At 34.6% G+C, this 16,642-nt stretch overlaps 1 protein-coding gene across 1 annotated transcript in view; it reads left to right on the top strand.

Annotated features, from left to right (window-relative positions):
• The window catches only part of EIF3H (eukaryotic translation initiation factor 3 subunit H), a 107,598-nt gene that overhangs the window by 32,797 nt on the left and 58,159 nt on the right, over positions 1 to 16,642 (top strand). The window contains exon 2 of the mRNA XM_036742030.1: positions 25 to 181. Within this exon, the coding sequence (XP_036597925.1) occupies positions 25 to 181 (157 nt within the window). The remainder of the gene's footprint in view (positions 1 to 24; positions 182 to 16,642) is intronic.

The raw sequence follows: 16,642 nt of genomic DNA on the forward strand, positions 1-16,642 counted from the left end.
AACTATTTATATGGTTTCTTTTAGGTTGTTTTAAAAATAATTAAACATTACCAAGAAGAAGGACAGGGGAATGAAGTTGTCCAGGGAGTTCTTTTGGGTCTGGTGGTGGAAGACAGACTTGAAATCACCAATTGTTTTCCCTTTCCCCAACACACAGAGGATGATGCTGATTTTGATGAAGGTAATGGTCTTTCTCTCATATGCCTTTTTAGTACTCTTAAATTAGCTGACATTTCAAGAACATTCTCTACAACAGATTTTCATTTTTAGTTATAAGAATTGATTTGACATCACTTTTTTGTCAGCCTCTTGAGTTTTTGTAAAAAGTACATGGGTGCTTTGGATATATGCTTTAAAATCTACAGTAAAACTTGCTTTGGCTTTATCTGCCTTGGCATTCGTGATAATTTGGGAAAGTACCAGATGAAGCTTATTTTTCCATTATGAAAATAACTTCTAAACACATTTACAAGTTTTCCTTGGGATGGTGTTACATATTTAGGATAACAGTCTATTTCCTAGCATATTAGAAGGGCAGTTTCATACTATGGCAATATAATTGTGTCTGGGTGGAGGAAGGTAAGTAATTGGGGCATTGATGTATTAATCACAAGTCATCCTTATCTCTTTATTAAAATATGCTTTTATATGGCACTGTCTAATGTCCGTATTTCAAGTATTTTTATTTCTTAAACATGTTTAGCAATTTGCATTTCACCAATCAGAGATCATTTAGTCCAGAGGTGTCAAACCATGGGGTGAGGGCTGGTGCTGCATGCAGGCCCCCAACATTCTGGAGGCCAGACCACATTAAAATGTAATTGGGAAATAATTATTAACATAAAATACAATAAAACATAGGTAATGTTATATGGCAGTATGTGCCTCTAGGGAGTTTCCATTTGAGTTCAAGACCACTGATCTAGTCTGTTCCTCTCACATTTTTTATTTTATATCTATAGCTCCCCCCCCATTTTCTTTATTTAGATTCCCCCCTCCCCTCGGCAACCATTATTTTGTTTCTGTTGTAACCTTTGGATAAACTCAATCACTACTACATTTACCAAGTATTGTGCCAGGCACTTTGCTAAGTGCTTCATGTTCAAAAATGAACAAAAGGTAGATTCTCCGCTCAAGGAGTTTGTAATCTAATGCGGGGGACAACAAATTACTATATACAAACAAGCTATATACTAAATAAGTAGGAAATAATGAATAAAGGGAAGGCACTAGAATTAAGAGAGGTTGGGAAAGATTTCCTGGAAAAGATGGGATTTTAGTTGGGTCTTAAAAAATGCCAAGGAAGTCAGTAGGCAGAGATGAGAAGGGAGAGCATTCCAGATCTAGGGAGAAACTTGAGGCAGGTAGCCCCACCAACAGGCTGTTGTAATAGTCTAAGTGTGAAATGATGAGAAACTGCATCAGAATAGTGACAGTGTCAGAGGAGAGAAGGGACAGTATTCAGTAGATGCTGCAAAAGTGAAATTGACAGGCCTTGGCAACTGATTTGGATATGGGGGAGGTGAATGATAGTGAGGAGTCCAGGATGACTCCTGGGTTGTGAGCCTGAGGGAGTGGAACGATGGTGATACCCTTTACAGTAGTGGGGAAGGTAGGAAGAGGAGGAAGATTTAGGTGAAAGACAAATGAGTTGGGTTCCTTCCCCTTCCCTTTTCCCTTTTCCCTTATTCCCATCTTCAGTTTTTCATTGGTACCTGTTTTTAAACATCTCAATCACTTTCCTTACCCTCTAAGAAAAAAAATAACTAAGCAAAACTAGTCACTTTTTGACCTAGTCTGATATCTTATGGGACATTCCTTATTCATCTAGCCAAAGTGGGGAAGTGTATTGTCTTAACTGTTAACTGGGGCAATAATTGGTCACTATTATTTCAGTGTGCAGCTTCCTTTTATTCTTTTCATTTACATTTTTATAGTTATATATTTTCATGTGTGTATTTTAGTTATATATATATTGTTTATATTGCATCGTTTCATAATGTCTTCCTATGTTTTTTGGAATTCCTCTTATGGCACAATAATAATACGTTACTCATATACCACATTGTTTAGCTGTTCCATAGTTAATGGATACTGACTTTATATTTGTCCTTTGCTACCACAAAAAAAAATGCTGTAATGAATTTTTAAAATATATGAGCCCTTTCTTTTTCCTCGTTCTTCTTGGAGTATATGCCCCGCAATATAACCTCTTAATATGAGGATTATACATTCATCTAGTTCAACTCATTTTACAAATGAGGAAATGGAGTATCAGACAGGTGAATTGCTGAAAGCCACTTAGAAAGCCCTTGCTGAGCTAGAATTTAAACCAAGCTCTCAGATTTCAAATCTAGCTTGCCTTTTTTTTTTTTTTTTTGCACTGTGTCAGAGGGTTTGATTACTTTTTTGAGGGGACATTACCTTACTGTCTTTACAAGCTGTGATTATTGTAGAATCTAGGCAGCCAAAAAAGTTAATGTGACCTTGGGCCATATTTGTAGCTAAGATATTGGAAGTCATAGTTCTCTGTAGTTTACTGGTTAGATGACTTCTAAAGTATTATTTTTCATGCTAGGTGCCACATTTTAGGAGAAACATCATTGAGAAAGCTGGATCTTGTCTAGAGGATAGTGACTGATAATGAGGGATTTTGAAAGTGTAGCTTAGGCAGATTGGTTGAAGGAACTGGGAACATCTGGTCTGAAGATTGAGATAGCCTGGTGTTTGATTGTATACTGGACTTGGAAGCAGTAAGCAGTAAGACCTAGGTTAGAATCTTGCCTCAGATACTTTAGTTTTTGTAACCCTGGGTCAGGGATTTTCTCTCTCAGCCTTATTTGTAAAATGAGGTAGTTGGACTCTGATTTTTAATAGTGATCTTTTTAAGTCTTTTCAGCTCCAGATCCATGTTCTTATAATTTTATAAGAGACTTCCTTACGTGTGTGTTGTGGGTATGGCAAGAACATGATCCTTGCCTCTAAATACTTGAAAATTGTCTTGTGGAAGAAGGATTAGCTTTATTGTGTGGTTCCAGAGAACTTGAATGGTACTAATACGTGAAAGTATTTACAGAGAAGTAGGCTTTAGCTCAGTATAAAGAAGATAAGGATTGGGACTAGGTATGTGATTTTACTGGCAAGGAAGTACTTAATATTTTCAAATAAAATAGACTGTCTCAGAAACAGTTCCTCATCACTGGAGGGGAAACTTATATAAGGAAGAAGATTGAACTTAACGACAAATGAGGTCCCTTCTAACTCATTCTGTGATTCTGATATCTGTCTGCCTTTCTGCACAAACCCTCCCCTTTAGTCTGTATTAGTGTGTTTTATTGTACCTAAAGTTTTTGTTTCTCATTCAGGATTATAATGGAGCTGACAGTTGCAGTTTAAAAAAAAGTTTTGGGGTTTTGGGGGTTTTTTGGTGGGGAGGTGGAGGGGCAGTCTTAAAATGAACCTAACATGTTCATTTCTCCTAGCATACCTGAGGCTAGGTTTCATAGAAGCATAGGCTTTATACATTAGTAATTTGAAGGCTTTGATTCTGATGTAGTGAATGAACTTGCAGTGCTCACTGCTATTTTACATACATTTGATAGTCATCAGATTGTATTAAAAAAGGGCCAGTGTTATCCTACTGAGGAAATCTTGTTTTTGTACACTTCTAATATTTTGTATTGTTCTTTCACTCATTTTAAATTCAGAAACTTTAAGGAGTATAGTTTAGAGGAATTGTAGTTTGTCGCATTTCCCTATGTCTTTATCCAACATAATCACAAGGCACTTATATTTAAATTGTATTTATATGAGGAAGCAAACATGTTACTCACAGGGACATGGTCTCTTAGGAAAAAAAAAAACTAGCCAATTATCCCGTATCTGTATGTAATTTATTTCAGCTTTGCTTTCACTTCTGGTTTTTAAGATGCAATCCTAGTCAATTTTAATAGGCATCAGTGACTACCTAGATACTCATATTTTATATACCTATGAAACTATAATTATCTATTATGTGAGTGTCATTAATGGGTAGATGGTATATAAACTTCTTGAGGTCATGGATTGTTTGTTTTTTGACCTTAGCAAAGAGTTTACCGTGTGCAAGTTACCATGTTAGGCTTCAAGGATGTACATCAAAACTAAACAATTCATATTTTTAATTGAACTATATTTTAAATTCACTAATGAAGCTTATATGGCTACTGTTGTGACCAGAAACTTGAAATTTTTGAGAAGGATTGAATCTTAAAGATAGCTAGTTTAAGCTCTCTTCTTTTACATATAAGGAAACTGAGGCTCAGGGAGAGAAAATGAAATATTTTATAGGGGATAAAGAATATATTTAAATATAACAGCATTGTATTCTAAGAAGAATATTGCAGTTATTGGCTAAAAAAGAAAAATGAATTAAAGGCCTAAGCTAGACCCAGAAGCAGTTGAACTTAGTAGTCTAGTGTTTCATAAACTCAAGAACGCCAGTGATGAGGTGTATAAAGAAAGGTCTTACAGATGAAATAATATTTGTAGGCAGTTTTTGTAGTAGCAAAGAATTGAAATCAAAGAATGCCTTTTGGGGAATAGCTGAATAAACCGTGTGATCTCAATATAATGGGATACTTCAAGAAATGAAGAATGATGCAGATCCAGATAAGCAGAACCAGGAAAACAATCTAAACTATGGACACAAAGGAAAGTACGTTGAGTTTTCCTTCTAAAATGGCTTCCTGAAATGAGGTAGATGACCTAGTTCCTATATCCTATAACCAAAAGATAGCACCAGCTGGAATAATGACCAATAAATCCATTGATCACCTCCAGTAAATGATACTTCTTCCCACCCAGAATTGTACAGAGTCAGTGAGAAGCTCATAGACAATAGAAAAGCCAGAATAGCCAGTGCCTGTGGTAGCTTCATAGTGCATCAGAGACTGGCCAAAGATATCAGGAGCAGAGGCTTCCCCAGGAAATCCTCAAGACAGTTGGAGACCTTCAGAATGGATGTCAGAAGCAGTAATCCAGTTTGGTTTGCCAGCATTCTTGGTAGCACTCAGACTGGAATATTCTAGACCCTTGGGCTCTTGAGTTCCCTATCATTCTCTACTGAGATACCATGGAGGGCCCTAAAGATCCAGTGCTATGTACCTCGGGTCAGGACTTGAGAGTATGGGGGTGGGAGTCAGTACAGAAACATACATGATCCATGTTGAGGTTTACCAGGGCCTACTCCTTATACCCAAAAGCAGGAGGTAGAAGGAGCCTTTTTCTGGCACAAAGTCCCAGTTCAGAAACTAAGGATAGGAGATGAGTAAATTGAAGAACATAACTGACCACTTTAGAGAATTCTTGTAGATCTGGAAATATCCACAATTTCAACTTAGTAACTCCTTAATAACTGCAACAGGATTCAAAAGAAAAAAAGCAGGGGATATATAAATACCTGTAAGAAATGAAGTAAGAGATGAACAAAATAAAAGTTCTGGGAGAAGAGAATTGGAAGGAGAGTAAATAGATTAGAAGAGAAAGTAATAAACTTTATCCAAGTAAAATAAAAGACTTATAAATAAAAGACTGCTAATCCAGATAAACTAGACAAATCAAGAAATAGCGGGAAATAATTGAACAAAACCCAAAAATTGAAAAAAAAATAGAAGAAAATTTAAACTATCTGTTTTTATAAAGAACTGACCTTAGAAGCAGGTAAAGGAAAGCTAATTTAAGAATGATCATGCTCCCTGAAAACTGACCTAAATATTATGTTTCAAAAAATCATGAATGAAAACTCCCTGTTAGAACCAGAGGGTAAAGTGAAGATAAAATCAACCGATCATGTCCTGAGAGAAGATTCAGCAGGAAAAATCTCAAGAACTTTATTAACCAAAATCCAGAACTCCCTTAAAAATCAGAAATAGCAGTGCAGATACCAAGGGACCACAGTCAAAATTACACAGGACCTGGCAGGTTCTGTGATAAATGAGAGGAGGTCCCGTAATGCAATATCCTAAAAGGCAAAAAAGATAATATGCTCAAAACCAAGAATAACTAACCCCTTGAAGCTGAGTATAATCCTGGAGGGGAGAAAACGGACTTTCAAATATTTCTGATTAAAAAAAAAACAAACTAGAGCTGAGTAGGAACTTTGAAGTGCAAATGGAAGTGTCAAGAGAAACCTGGAAAGGCAAATGTATTTGAACATTTGGATAGGGTTGTATGATGTAGTGTTAATATTTTGATGATGGAGAAGCAACACATATTCTTTTACAGTCTTCATGTCTTCAAATGATATCAAGAGGGAATTAAGAAAAACAGAACTTTGGGATATATTGTTCTTGGTATGGGAGTATGAAGAGGGAAAAGAAGGGAATACAAAAGAGGAATTCACTAATACAAGAAAAGATCAAGAAGGGGGATAACCAAAAAGGAGGGGTATCACTTGTTTCTTATAATTGGGGGCAGGTGAAAATACTTTAGAAACATTGAGGAAGGGGTAGGGAAGCAACCATCTCTTAAACTTCACTCTTACCTGAATCAGACAAAGGCGGATTTGAACACATGAGCACATACATACATACACACAATGTTAGATTTAGATGGAAATACATGATATTCAGGGAAAGGGAGAGAATTATGAGAGTATAGAGTGTCAGGCTTAGAGTCAGGAAGACTTGGGTTTGAATGTGGCCTCACTAGCTCTGTGACCCTGGGCAAGTCCCTTAACCCTGTTTCCTTGTCTGTAAAAAGAGCTTGGAAAGGGAATGGCAAACCACTTAAGTATCTCTGCCAAAAACACTCCAAGTGAGATGAGGAAAAATTGAACTGGATTGTCAGAGGAGTTAAAGAGGAGATGAAAAGAAAAGAAGATAAGATTTCACAATGAAGGAAGTAACTATCACCTGAAGAAGGGCTGAATAATTGTAGTGTATGAATATAATGAGCAGGCAAACAACCAGCATTTAAGTGCTTACTATATGCTAGGCATTGTACTAAGGGCTGGGGATACAAAGAAAAACAAAGATGGGTCCTGCCTTCAAGTAGCTCAGAGTGAAATCTGGGAGACAAGATTCCAAACAAAACATTCAAAACAACTATAATATAATATAGTATATAATATATAGTATATAGTATATAATATAATATAAGATACATGCAGTATATTAAAGGTAATCAACAGAAGGAAGGCCGTAGCATTAAGGTGGGTCAGGAAAAGTGAGATTTGTAGAAGGTGGGATTTTTATCTGAGACTTAAAGGAAGCCAGGGAGCTGAGATGAGAAGAGAGTGCATTGGAGACCAGTGAAAATGCACAGAATTAGAGAGATGATAGAGTGTCTTGTGTTAGGAAAGGCAAGAAGGTGTGGTTACTGTCATTGGATTGAAGAAATGATGGAGAGGAGGACATTGCTACAAGCAGATAAAATGTAAGAAGACTTGTAAAGGTAGTAGGGGGCCAAAGTCAGAGTATTTTATATTTGATCCTAGAAGGAACAAGGAACCACTAGAGTTCATTGATTGGAGGGGAGAAAGGGTAGAAATGGACCCGGGAGAGATTGACTTGGGTAGATGTGTAGTTTTTAGAAAGATCACTTTGATAGCTGAATGGAGAACGAATAGAATGGATAGAGTAGTGGAGACTTAAGCCAGAAAGACTAACCAGCAGACTATTCCAGTAGTCTGGGTATAGTGATGAGGGTTTATACTAGGGTGGTAGCAGTGTTGGAGGAGAGAAAGGGCTGTAGACAGATGTAATGAAGGTAAAATTGATAAGATTTGTTAACATATTGGATGTGGGGTGATGATGAGAGAGTGAGGAGTTGAGAATGACACCTAGGTTTCAAGCCTGGATGACTGTGAGTATGGTGGTACCCTTTATAATAATAGGGAAGTTTGGAAGTCAAAATAGTTGGTATGGAAAGATAGTGATTACGGTTTTGGAAATGTTCTTTTTTAAAATGTTCAGAATTAAAAGTAAGTAAAAAGTGCATTGAAGGGATTGTTATGAGAATTCTAGTTTATTGTTTGGAAAATGAAATTTTGGTCATTTTTCATTTAGCATAAACTTTATTTTTTTTAAATAAAAGTTTATTGATGCCTTACTTTTAATATTCTGTTACCAATGCTGCTTCTTCCCATAGAACTCTTCCTTTTATATTCAAAAAACTAATTAAATAATTAATTAAAAGAGGACTAATTGTGAACCTTGCTTCCTTTCATCTGAGAGGTAGTTGGGTATGACTGTGGAATGAGTTTGATGCTTTAAGACATGAGTACATGTTGATTTGTTTTGCTTGACTGTTCTTACAGAAGGTCCTAAGGTGGGGGAGAGTCAGTGGGAAGTGACAAGGATGTTACAAAGCATCATTAAAAATTTTAAATGCATACACACACACACACACACACACACATTTGTTTTTTTGTTTTCAATTTATTTTTTTGTTTATGACAATCAGTTACACAAGCTTTTGAGTTCCAGATTTTCTCCCCCTCCCCAAGACGGTGTGAAATCTGATATAGGCTCTACATATATATTCACATTTAAACATTTTCACATTAGTCATGTTGCAAAGAAGAATTACAACCAATGGAATGGATCATGAAAAAGAAGAAACAAAACAGAGAGATCTGAGGATATAGAATGCTTCGATCTCCTTTCAGACTCTGTAATTCTTTTTCTGAATGTAGATAGCATTTTCTATCATGACCTTTTTGGAGTTGTCTTAGAACACTGCATTGCTGAGAAATGCCAAGTCTATCAAAGTTAGTCATTGTGGCTGTAACTGTGTACAATATTCTCCTGGTTCTGCTCATTTCACTCAGCATCAGTTCATATAAGTCTTTCAGGTTTTTTTGAAGTCCACTTGCTTATCATTTCTTATGACACAATAGTATTCCATTACAATCATATACCACAACTTGTTCAGCCACTCCCCAATTGATGGGCATTCCCTCAGTTCCCAGTTCTTCTTTGCCACCACAAAAAGAGCTGATACACACACACACACACACACACACACACACACACACATATGTATATATATGTATAATTATAGATATTAAATATATATATATAGATAGATATATTTAAAGGAACACTGGACTCAATCAGGCTCCACCATTAACCATCTCCCTTGTGATTTTAGCCAGGCTATTGAATCTCTCCAAATCTCAGCTTCTGTATCAATAACATGGGATAACAATACCTGGCTCACTCTACTCTATTAGGGCTGTTGGAAGGATCAATTAAAATAGTATATATGAAAACATCTTGAATAGTATGGAAACCTGTGTGATTGGAAATTGCTTTTTTATTTGTTTGTTTTTGAAGTTTAAATTTTTGTGTTTTGGCTACTAGATACAACACACACATAATCATGCCCAGAGGCTATGTTAACTATACTTGTTTTGGCACTTAGCCTTACAACCAAGAATAACTGTGGCCTGCCTTATTTTGTTTAATGCTTTTATCTGTCTTTGCCCTGTCTTCTCAAGCAGATGAAAAGTTACTGGAGGGTAGAAAGAAGAACTAGACTGCATTTATTCATTCATTCATTTATTTATTTAATCCTTTTTTAGGAAATTATCTAAAAGGTCAGTAGTAGATACTCAATTAAAGTTCATGGTACATATGAACAAATTGGAAAATTTGATTAAAGAACTGAATTTTGAGGATCAGGTGCCACTTTAAAGAATTCAGTCCACAGTATATATTCATTTTAATGTCACCATAGTTTTACAGATAAGGAAACTGAAGCACAGATAGGCAGAGGTCACATCAAGACTCACAGAAATCATAAGTGAAAAAGCCAAGATTTGAACCCAGGTTCTTTGAATTAAAATTCTACATTTTTGTTAAATGCAGAAATTATTATAGTTTTAGATTTGTATTTATAAAATCAGAACATATCTATTTTTTCTGACATTTGAACTTCCTCAGATCAAAATAAGTTTTTGCTGTAGTAGTTTATTAGTTGGAAAATGAAATTTTGGTCGTTTATTTTCATTTAGCCTAACTTATTTTTTTAAATAAAAATTTATTGATGCCTTACTTTTAATACTCTTGTTTCCAATGCTGCTTCTTCTCAAAGAACTTTATTTTATATTCAAAAAATTAATTAAATTTATTTAACCTTTTACATTAAAACCTTTTCCAAAATGTCCTCTTCCTCTCCCCCCCTAGAGAGCCCATCTCTTACAACAAAAAAACATTTAAAAGAAAAAAAAAACCAGTCCAGTGAAACCAGCCAGCACACTGAAAAAGTTTGTTCAGTATTCTATCCAGTGTTCTACATCTATAATCCTTCACTTCTCCAAAGGGATGTGTGTGGCAGGTTGTGTCTTTGGGGACTAGCTTGGTCATGGTAATTTCACAGTATTTATTGTTAGTTGTTTTGCAGTTCTTTATCTTTTATATTGTTGCCATTTTTACTGTTTAACTAGTTCAGCTTATTTCATTTCACATCTTTTCACTTAAGTATTCCTGGTGCTTTTCTGTGTTTATTTGTATTCATCATTTCTTACAGCCTAGCAATAGTCCATTGCATTTATGTACCATAACTTGTTTAGCCTTCTCCAGTTGATCAGTAAATACTTTGCTGCCAGTTCTTTGCTACTTATATAAAGTGCTTTTCAATATTTTACTATATGTGGGGCCTTTCTTTTGATTATTTTCCTCCTTTTAGTAAAGTGCCTAGCATCGGGATCTCAATTAAAGTTATGGATTTTTTGTTATTAGCATAATTCCAGGACCCTATTACTATACAGGGCAATCCCATCCTCCCAGTCATTCAAGCTCACAATCTAGGAGTCATCCTAGATTCCTCACTATCTCTTGCTCCCCATATCCATTTGTTGCCAAGGACTGTCAGTGTTACCTTGGTAGCATCTCTTGAATATGCCCTCTTCTCTTCTCTGATACTGCCACTACTCTAGTGCAGATCCTCATCAACTCTCACCTGTTTATTGGTGGATTCTAATATACCTTCCATTTAGCCAGCAGTGTAATTTTCCTAATGCTCAGGTCTGACCATGTCACTCTCACTCAATAAACTCCAGTGGTTTCCTGTGATTTCTAGCATCAAATGCAACATCTTCTGTTTGGCATTCAAAGCCCTTCATAACCTAGCTTCCTTTTGCCTTTCCATTCTTACAGCTTACTTCCAACCACACACTCTTCAATCCGGTAACACTGACCTCCTGGCTGTACTCGAAAGGAGACCCTACATCTGTAGGCTCCAGGCAGGGCTTTATCTCTTAACTGCTGGGCCTGGAATGATCACCCTCCTCATCCCTGACTACTCTCCTCTCTGGGTTCCTTTAAGTCCCAACTAAAATCCCACTGTTCAAGAAGTCCCTCTCAATTCTAGTACCTTCTCTTTATATTTTCTATTTATATTTTATATAATTTGTTTATATTTGTTTTTGCGTTGTCTCCCAATTGTGAGCTTCTTGAGGGCAGGGACTGTCTTTTTCCTCTTTCTGTATACCCAGTGCTTAACATGGTGCCTGGCACATAGTAGATGCTTAACAAATATTTGGCTGACTGATTCCAGGAACCTTTCATTTTGCAAAAAAAAAAAAAAAAATACATACCCAAAGTTCACCACTTCACTGCCAAGAGGGGGCAGATGTTTTAATATAGGTACTCTTGAACTAATAGCAGTCGTGTTTAATCGAATTCTCATAGCTTTTAGCATTGTTTACTTTATTATCATTATTATATATGTTCTACTTTGTTTCCTGTATTGATTTATATAAATCTAGAGTGTTTTTAATACTTATTCTTGATAGCTTCATTTGGATTAAAAATTAGATTAATATTTCATTGTCAATTAGTCTTGCAGTTCTGATTATTCATATTAACAGTGATTTTATGTTGTATCTGTACATTTAATGTACAGAGATTACTCAAATGAAGTTTTTTCCTTAATAGACTATGGGTGTTGGGTGTCGTAGGTTTTAGGTTTTATAGTTTCACTAAGTGAGTTTTTTGACTTATACAAATGAGATTTTTAAATTTTGTTAACTGTTGTTATGCTGTCTGAGGAGAAATGCCACAGAATTCAGAGTGAGTGACTAGAAATGTAGACGGCATCTAGACCTTAAGAGATCAGGTACAGTAATCTCATTTTACAAATCAGGACACTGAGATCAGTAATAAGTAACAGAGCTGTTATTTCAACCTTGGTCTTCTGACCCCAATTGTGTGCCCTTTCTGTGCCCAGGCTGTCCTTGAAGAAGGAAATGGTTAAAATTTTGGCATATGATCACAGGCGTATATGCTCTCTTTAAATCTGGTGCTTCACAGAAGGCAAACTGAATTCATGATATGTTCCATGCAAGAATTGTTAGCTGATTTTAACTGTTAACTTGTTCTGGGCTATTAGTATTTATGATGGTTGCACGTTTAAAAAAAATCATTGTTGCATGTAATTCCCCCACCTCCCTGAAATTCTTCCTTATTCTCTGCATGTTTTTGTCTTGGAATGTTGGCTTTCCTTAAATCTTAATTTAAAAAAAAACCTGGTACTTGGAATATATAATTTATCTATGAATTAAAGCTGGATCTATTAAAAGTTGGTCGAAGAACTCACTAAATTTCCCATTAGGGGGCACTATTATCAAGCTTAGGAGAACCAGGGACTAATTTATTTTCTGAGACTTGCAACCTGAGGTTTATGAAAAGGGAAAAAAATGTTCATCTGATAAGATTCAGATATTGTTTTATACAGCTGAATTCCTAAAATGTTATAAAGTGCACTGAATTAAGTATAGATCCAATAACTCACTGTCTTGTTTTTCAGCAGACTAACTTTAATTTTGTAGGTACTAAAAGGCCACAGCTTGTATCAGCTTCAGACCAAAATAAACAGTTTTCATACAGTGGTTGGTTTTTTTGTGGGGGAGGGGGTGAGAGTGGAGGGGAGAGGGAAGAGGAGCAATGGATTTATATTTTGCTTTGGTCAGTACCTGACTTGAGAAAATGAATGAATCTTGGCTTATCTAAGTAGGTTCCTTCTCAAAAAGAAGTGTGAAGATATTATGTATAATCTTTCCAGACTGCATATTACTAGGTACTGCCCGTTGAGATTTTGATTTTAAAGTTTTTGGCTTATTTCTTCAATGTATCAGTGTCCAATGACTAATTAAAAAAAGATTTTTAAAAATATAGTATGCAATTTTATACAAAGTCTTTATGCTTATTTTAATATATATGTCGTTTTTAAAAGATCAAATATTATAGTACTGACATCTTTTTCTTTCTATATTTAGGGTTAAAAAAAATCAAACTGTGGTAGAGAAAAGCCTGTTGAGAGTACAAGTAGTATTTTTCTTCTGTAAATAGTATCCCAATATGTTAAAAATTTTGTTCTATTGAGAGTAAGGAGAATATGCTGTATGATAAAATCTACATGAAAAACAGTGTTTAACATCTTGAATTCTTTTTCTCAGCTTAATCACTTATTACTTTTGATGCTTTACCCTCCTTCCTATTACTCTAAGTTTGCTTAAAGGCTACAATAGGAATAAAGCTTTTTGGAAAAGATTTGAGAGAATTTTTTATTGTTTTATTTAAAGCTGTTGCTTTGTATCTATCACTTGGATTATACTGAGATGAGCTATTTAATCTTAGAATGGTTTGGGTTACAAGGACTAGTCTGTCTGGAAAGAAAACCTGGAAAACTTTGCTATTCCTTATCACTCAGTGGGACTTAATTATTTTATAAATATAAGTTATTTGGAGCATTCTAAGTAATTTTCTATTCTTCTTAACTATTCCCTGTCCTTATTTAATGCAAATCAGCTATCTCATCATCTTATTGGATAGATATTTTTTCTTGAAGACCACTTCTTTTCCCCAGTTACCTCTTTAAGAGAAATGGAATGCTAAGAAACATTCAAAACATATAGGAATTTTTAAAATTTAAAAACTGCCCTCAGTAAAAATCTTATTGGAAAAGGACAACTTATGCTTGTAGTTAGAACACTAGACAGTACGTCAAAATCTTGAATGCTCTTTGCTTTAATATAACTATTGGTGAGTAATTTTGATCCATTGACTTGTTTTGTTATTTTAAGTATCTTGAATAACTACTTAAACAAGTAGAAACACTTTAAAGGTCCACAAATAATTGGTTTTGTGCTTGTTTATGGTGCTTGTTTACAGAGCAGACAGAATTTATGAATAATTGATTTGGAAAACTCAGTCCTATGAATTTTGACCCTGTGGCCTAGCACTGGGGAACATAGAACAGAACACAGGCATTGCTATCTCCAAATATAATGGAGACACTGTTTTGATCAGTACGAGATTTTAAAATGAGAATGTAGGTAGCTTTCCCTATACTCATTTTTCAAATTTCCCAACATTAATATTAAAGAAATTGTGGTTACAGCTCTGGTAGCCAAATAAGCAAAGACATCAGGTTTTTTGGTATGCTTAGAAAGAAAAAGAAACCATTATAACATCAGTATCGATTTCTATGTTTAATAAAAATTCAGTAACTGAACCGGCACTTAGCCCTATTTAAATTGTTTACTTAAATTAATTAACATTTTAAAATAAACATGTAAGGCTTTATATAAAATGATTTTTGTTAATAAATCTTCAGGGTATTATAATTGCATTATTGTTCATGAAAATATTTTGAAGGTGTTAAAACTTTACCATATATTGATTTTTTTTCCCCCTGAGCATTTGCAGTAATACAGTTGTAGATTTGACCTCACTTGTGATAATCTGATCACCCAGAGGTCTTTGATTAATTGATATACTACTTAGACCGTAAGAACTAAAACTGATGTTTGAAAACTCATTCTGATATTTTAATATATTTCATTCTCTTTTATGGTATAAGATCTGGAAATACAAAATTAATGTTTCACATATTTTTAGGGGGCATATTTTTTTTTTATTTAGAAAAGTGCATGTGCATATATGAATCTATGATTGAAAATGTGGTTACGGTAAAACATTTTCTGCTTAAAGAAATTAAGAGTTTTATACTGTAACCTCCCTTGGTCCCCAAACTTTAAGTGCTATGGTTTGGAATGAATCCAAATAAAACCTGTTCAAATTTTGAGTAGACTTAAAATAATACTTTAAGATTTGAAAATTACAGGTGGATATAGTATTTAAGCAGTATTTAAAATTCCAGGTTTTAAAGTCTAAAGAAATAATCCTTAAATTACTATTCCCAACAGACTAGATTTCGGATTTTATACATATAAATATATACGTATTTAACTTATATGGAATAAGAACAATTTAAACATGTGATTTCTTATTTCTCTTAAGATAATATATTAAATAATAAATTGGCTTGCTATCAGTTCAAAGTTTTTAAATTTTATATGGAAAACAAAGAACAATTTAATGGGTCACTACTATTTTTATTTCCTTTAAATTGTCTTGGTCCTTTTGAAGTTTAGCTTCTGGGGTACTCTGCCTCCTAATTTATTTAAATTATATAGAATGGCCAACAGGTAAGTATTCTTATTGTCTTTTCTTGGTGGTTAATTCTGCTAGTTTTTCACATAATTATGATCTCCTGTAACTTATGCCTATTATCTTTCCCAGTGAAGCTTTTAGTCTTTGCCTTTCTACTCGTTCTTAGGTGAATTTTTCATAGCTCAGGAAGCTTCTTTCTGTTTTGGGGTTGATTGCTTGTCCCATTTTGGCTTCGTGGTTTAACTGTATCCATTTTAAAGTGGAGTTTCCGCTTCCTTTTTAGGAGGAAAGAGGGAAGGAGGGGCAGGTTTGAGGTTTGTATCCCTTTTCTTGTGGTAGTACTCTAGCTTTTATTTAGTAAATTTTAGATGACTACTTGCAGGAGAGTGGAAAAGGAGAGTTAAATTTTTAGCTGATGTCACTACTTGATTTACAATGTAGCTTTTCAAATAAATCTTCTAGTTTTTCTTTTACCTTCATCAAATATAATATACTAGTAATACTCAGTCTTTATTTTCTTATTTCAGTGGCATGTACAGAAATGTACGGTGATTACTGTTTTTAGTTTATAAAATTGGTAAAGTAATGACTATTCAAATGGTATTACAGCTGTATTTCAGCTCATTGTATACATACATATATTCATATGTGTAATTATGTATATTTATATAATTTCCATCAGATGTGTACATATACATACAAATAAATACTCAGGGTCATGCTGTTTACACTTTTTAATAAGCGCTGAAATAGCACAATAATGACCATTCTTCTAAAGATAATGAAACTATCAGGCTATTCCCTCAGCCTCTCTTCTGTCAAGATTCAGTTTTAATTTGCCATTAATCATTGGTTGATGTTAATGTGCATCTTGGCTGTAGACATTTTGAGGCATTATTGTATTGGTCTAATACAAATAGAGGCTACACCCCTAAAATAAGGTTTCTTTGAACACTAAAAAAAAAACCCCACCACAAACCTGTAAGTAAAAACTGTGAAGTGTAGCCTATATTTAGACCAAGAACTATTTTAAGAAGTCAAATTCAATATGTTATATATGAAGATGGGGGTGGGGCTGGATGGAGCTCCAAATCTCAGGTGGATGATTTATGTCAGGCAGATAGTATAAAATGCTGAGTCTGTGAATTATACTCCTAGATAAGAATCTGGAAATTATTTTGTGGACTTGTAAATTCTCT

Source organism: Trichosurus vulpecula, chromosome 1 (genome assembly GCF_011100635.1).
Source record: "Trichosurus vulpecula isolate mTriVul1 chromosome 1, mTriVul1.pri, whole genome shotgun sequence".
NCBI classification, from domain to species: domain Eukaryota; kingdom Metazoa; phylum Chordata; class Mammalia; order Diprotodontia; family Phalangeridae; genus Trichosurus; species Trichosurus vulpecula.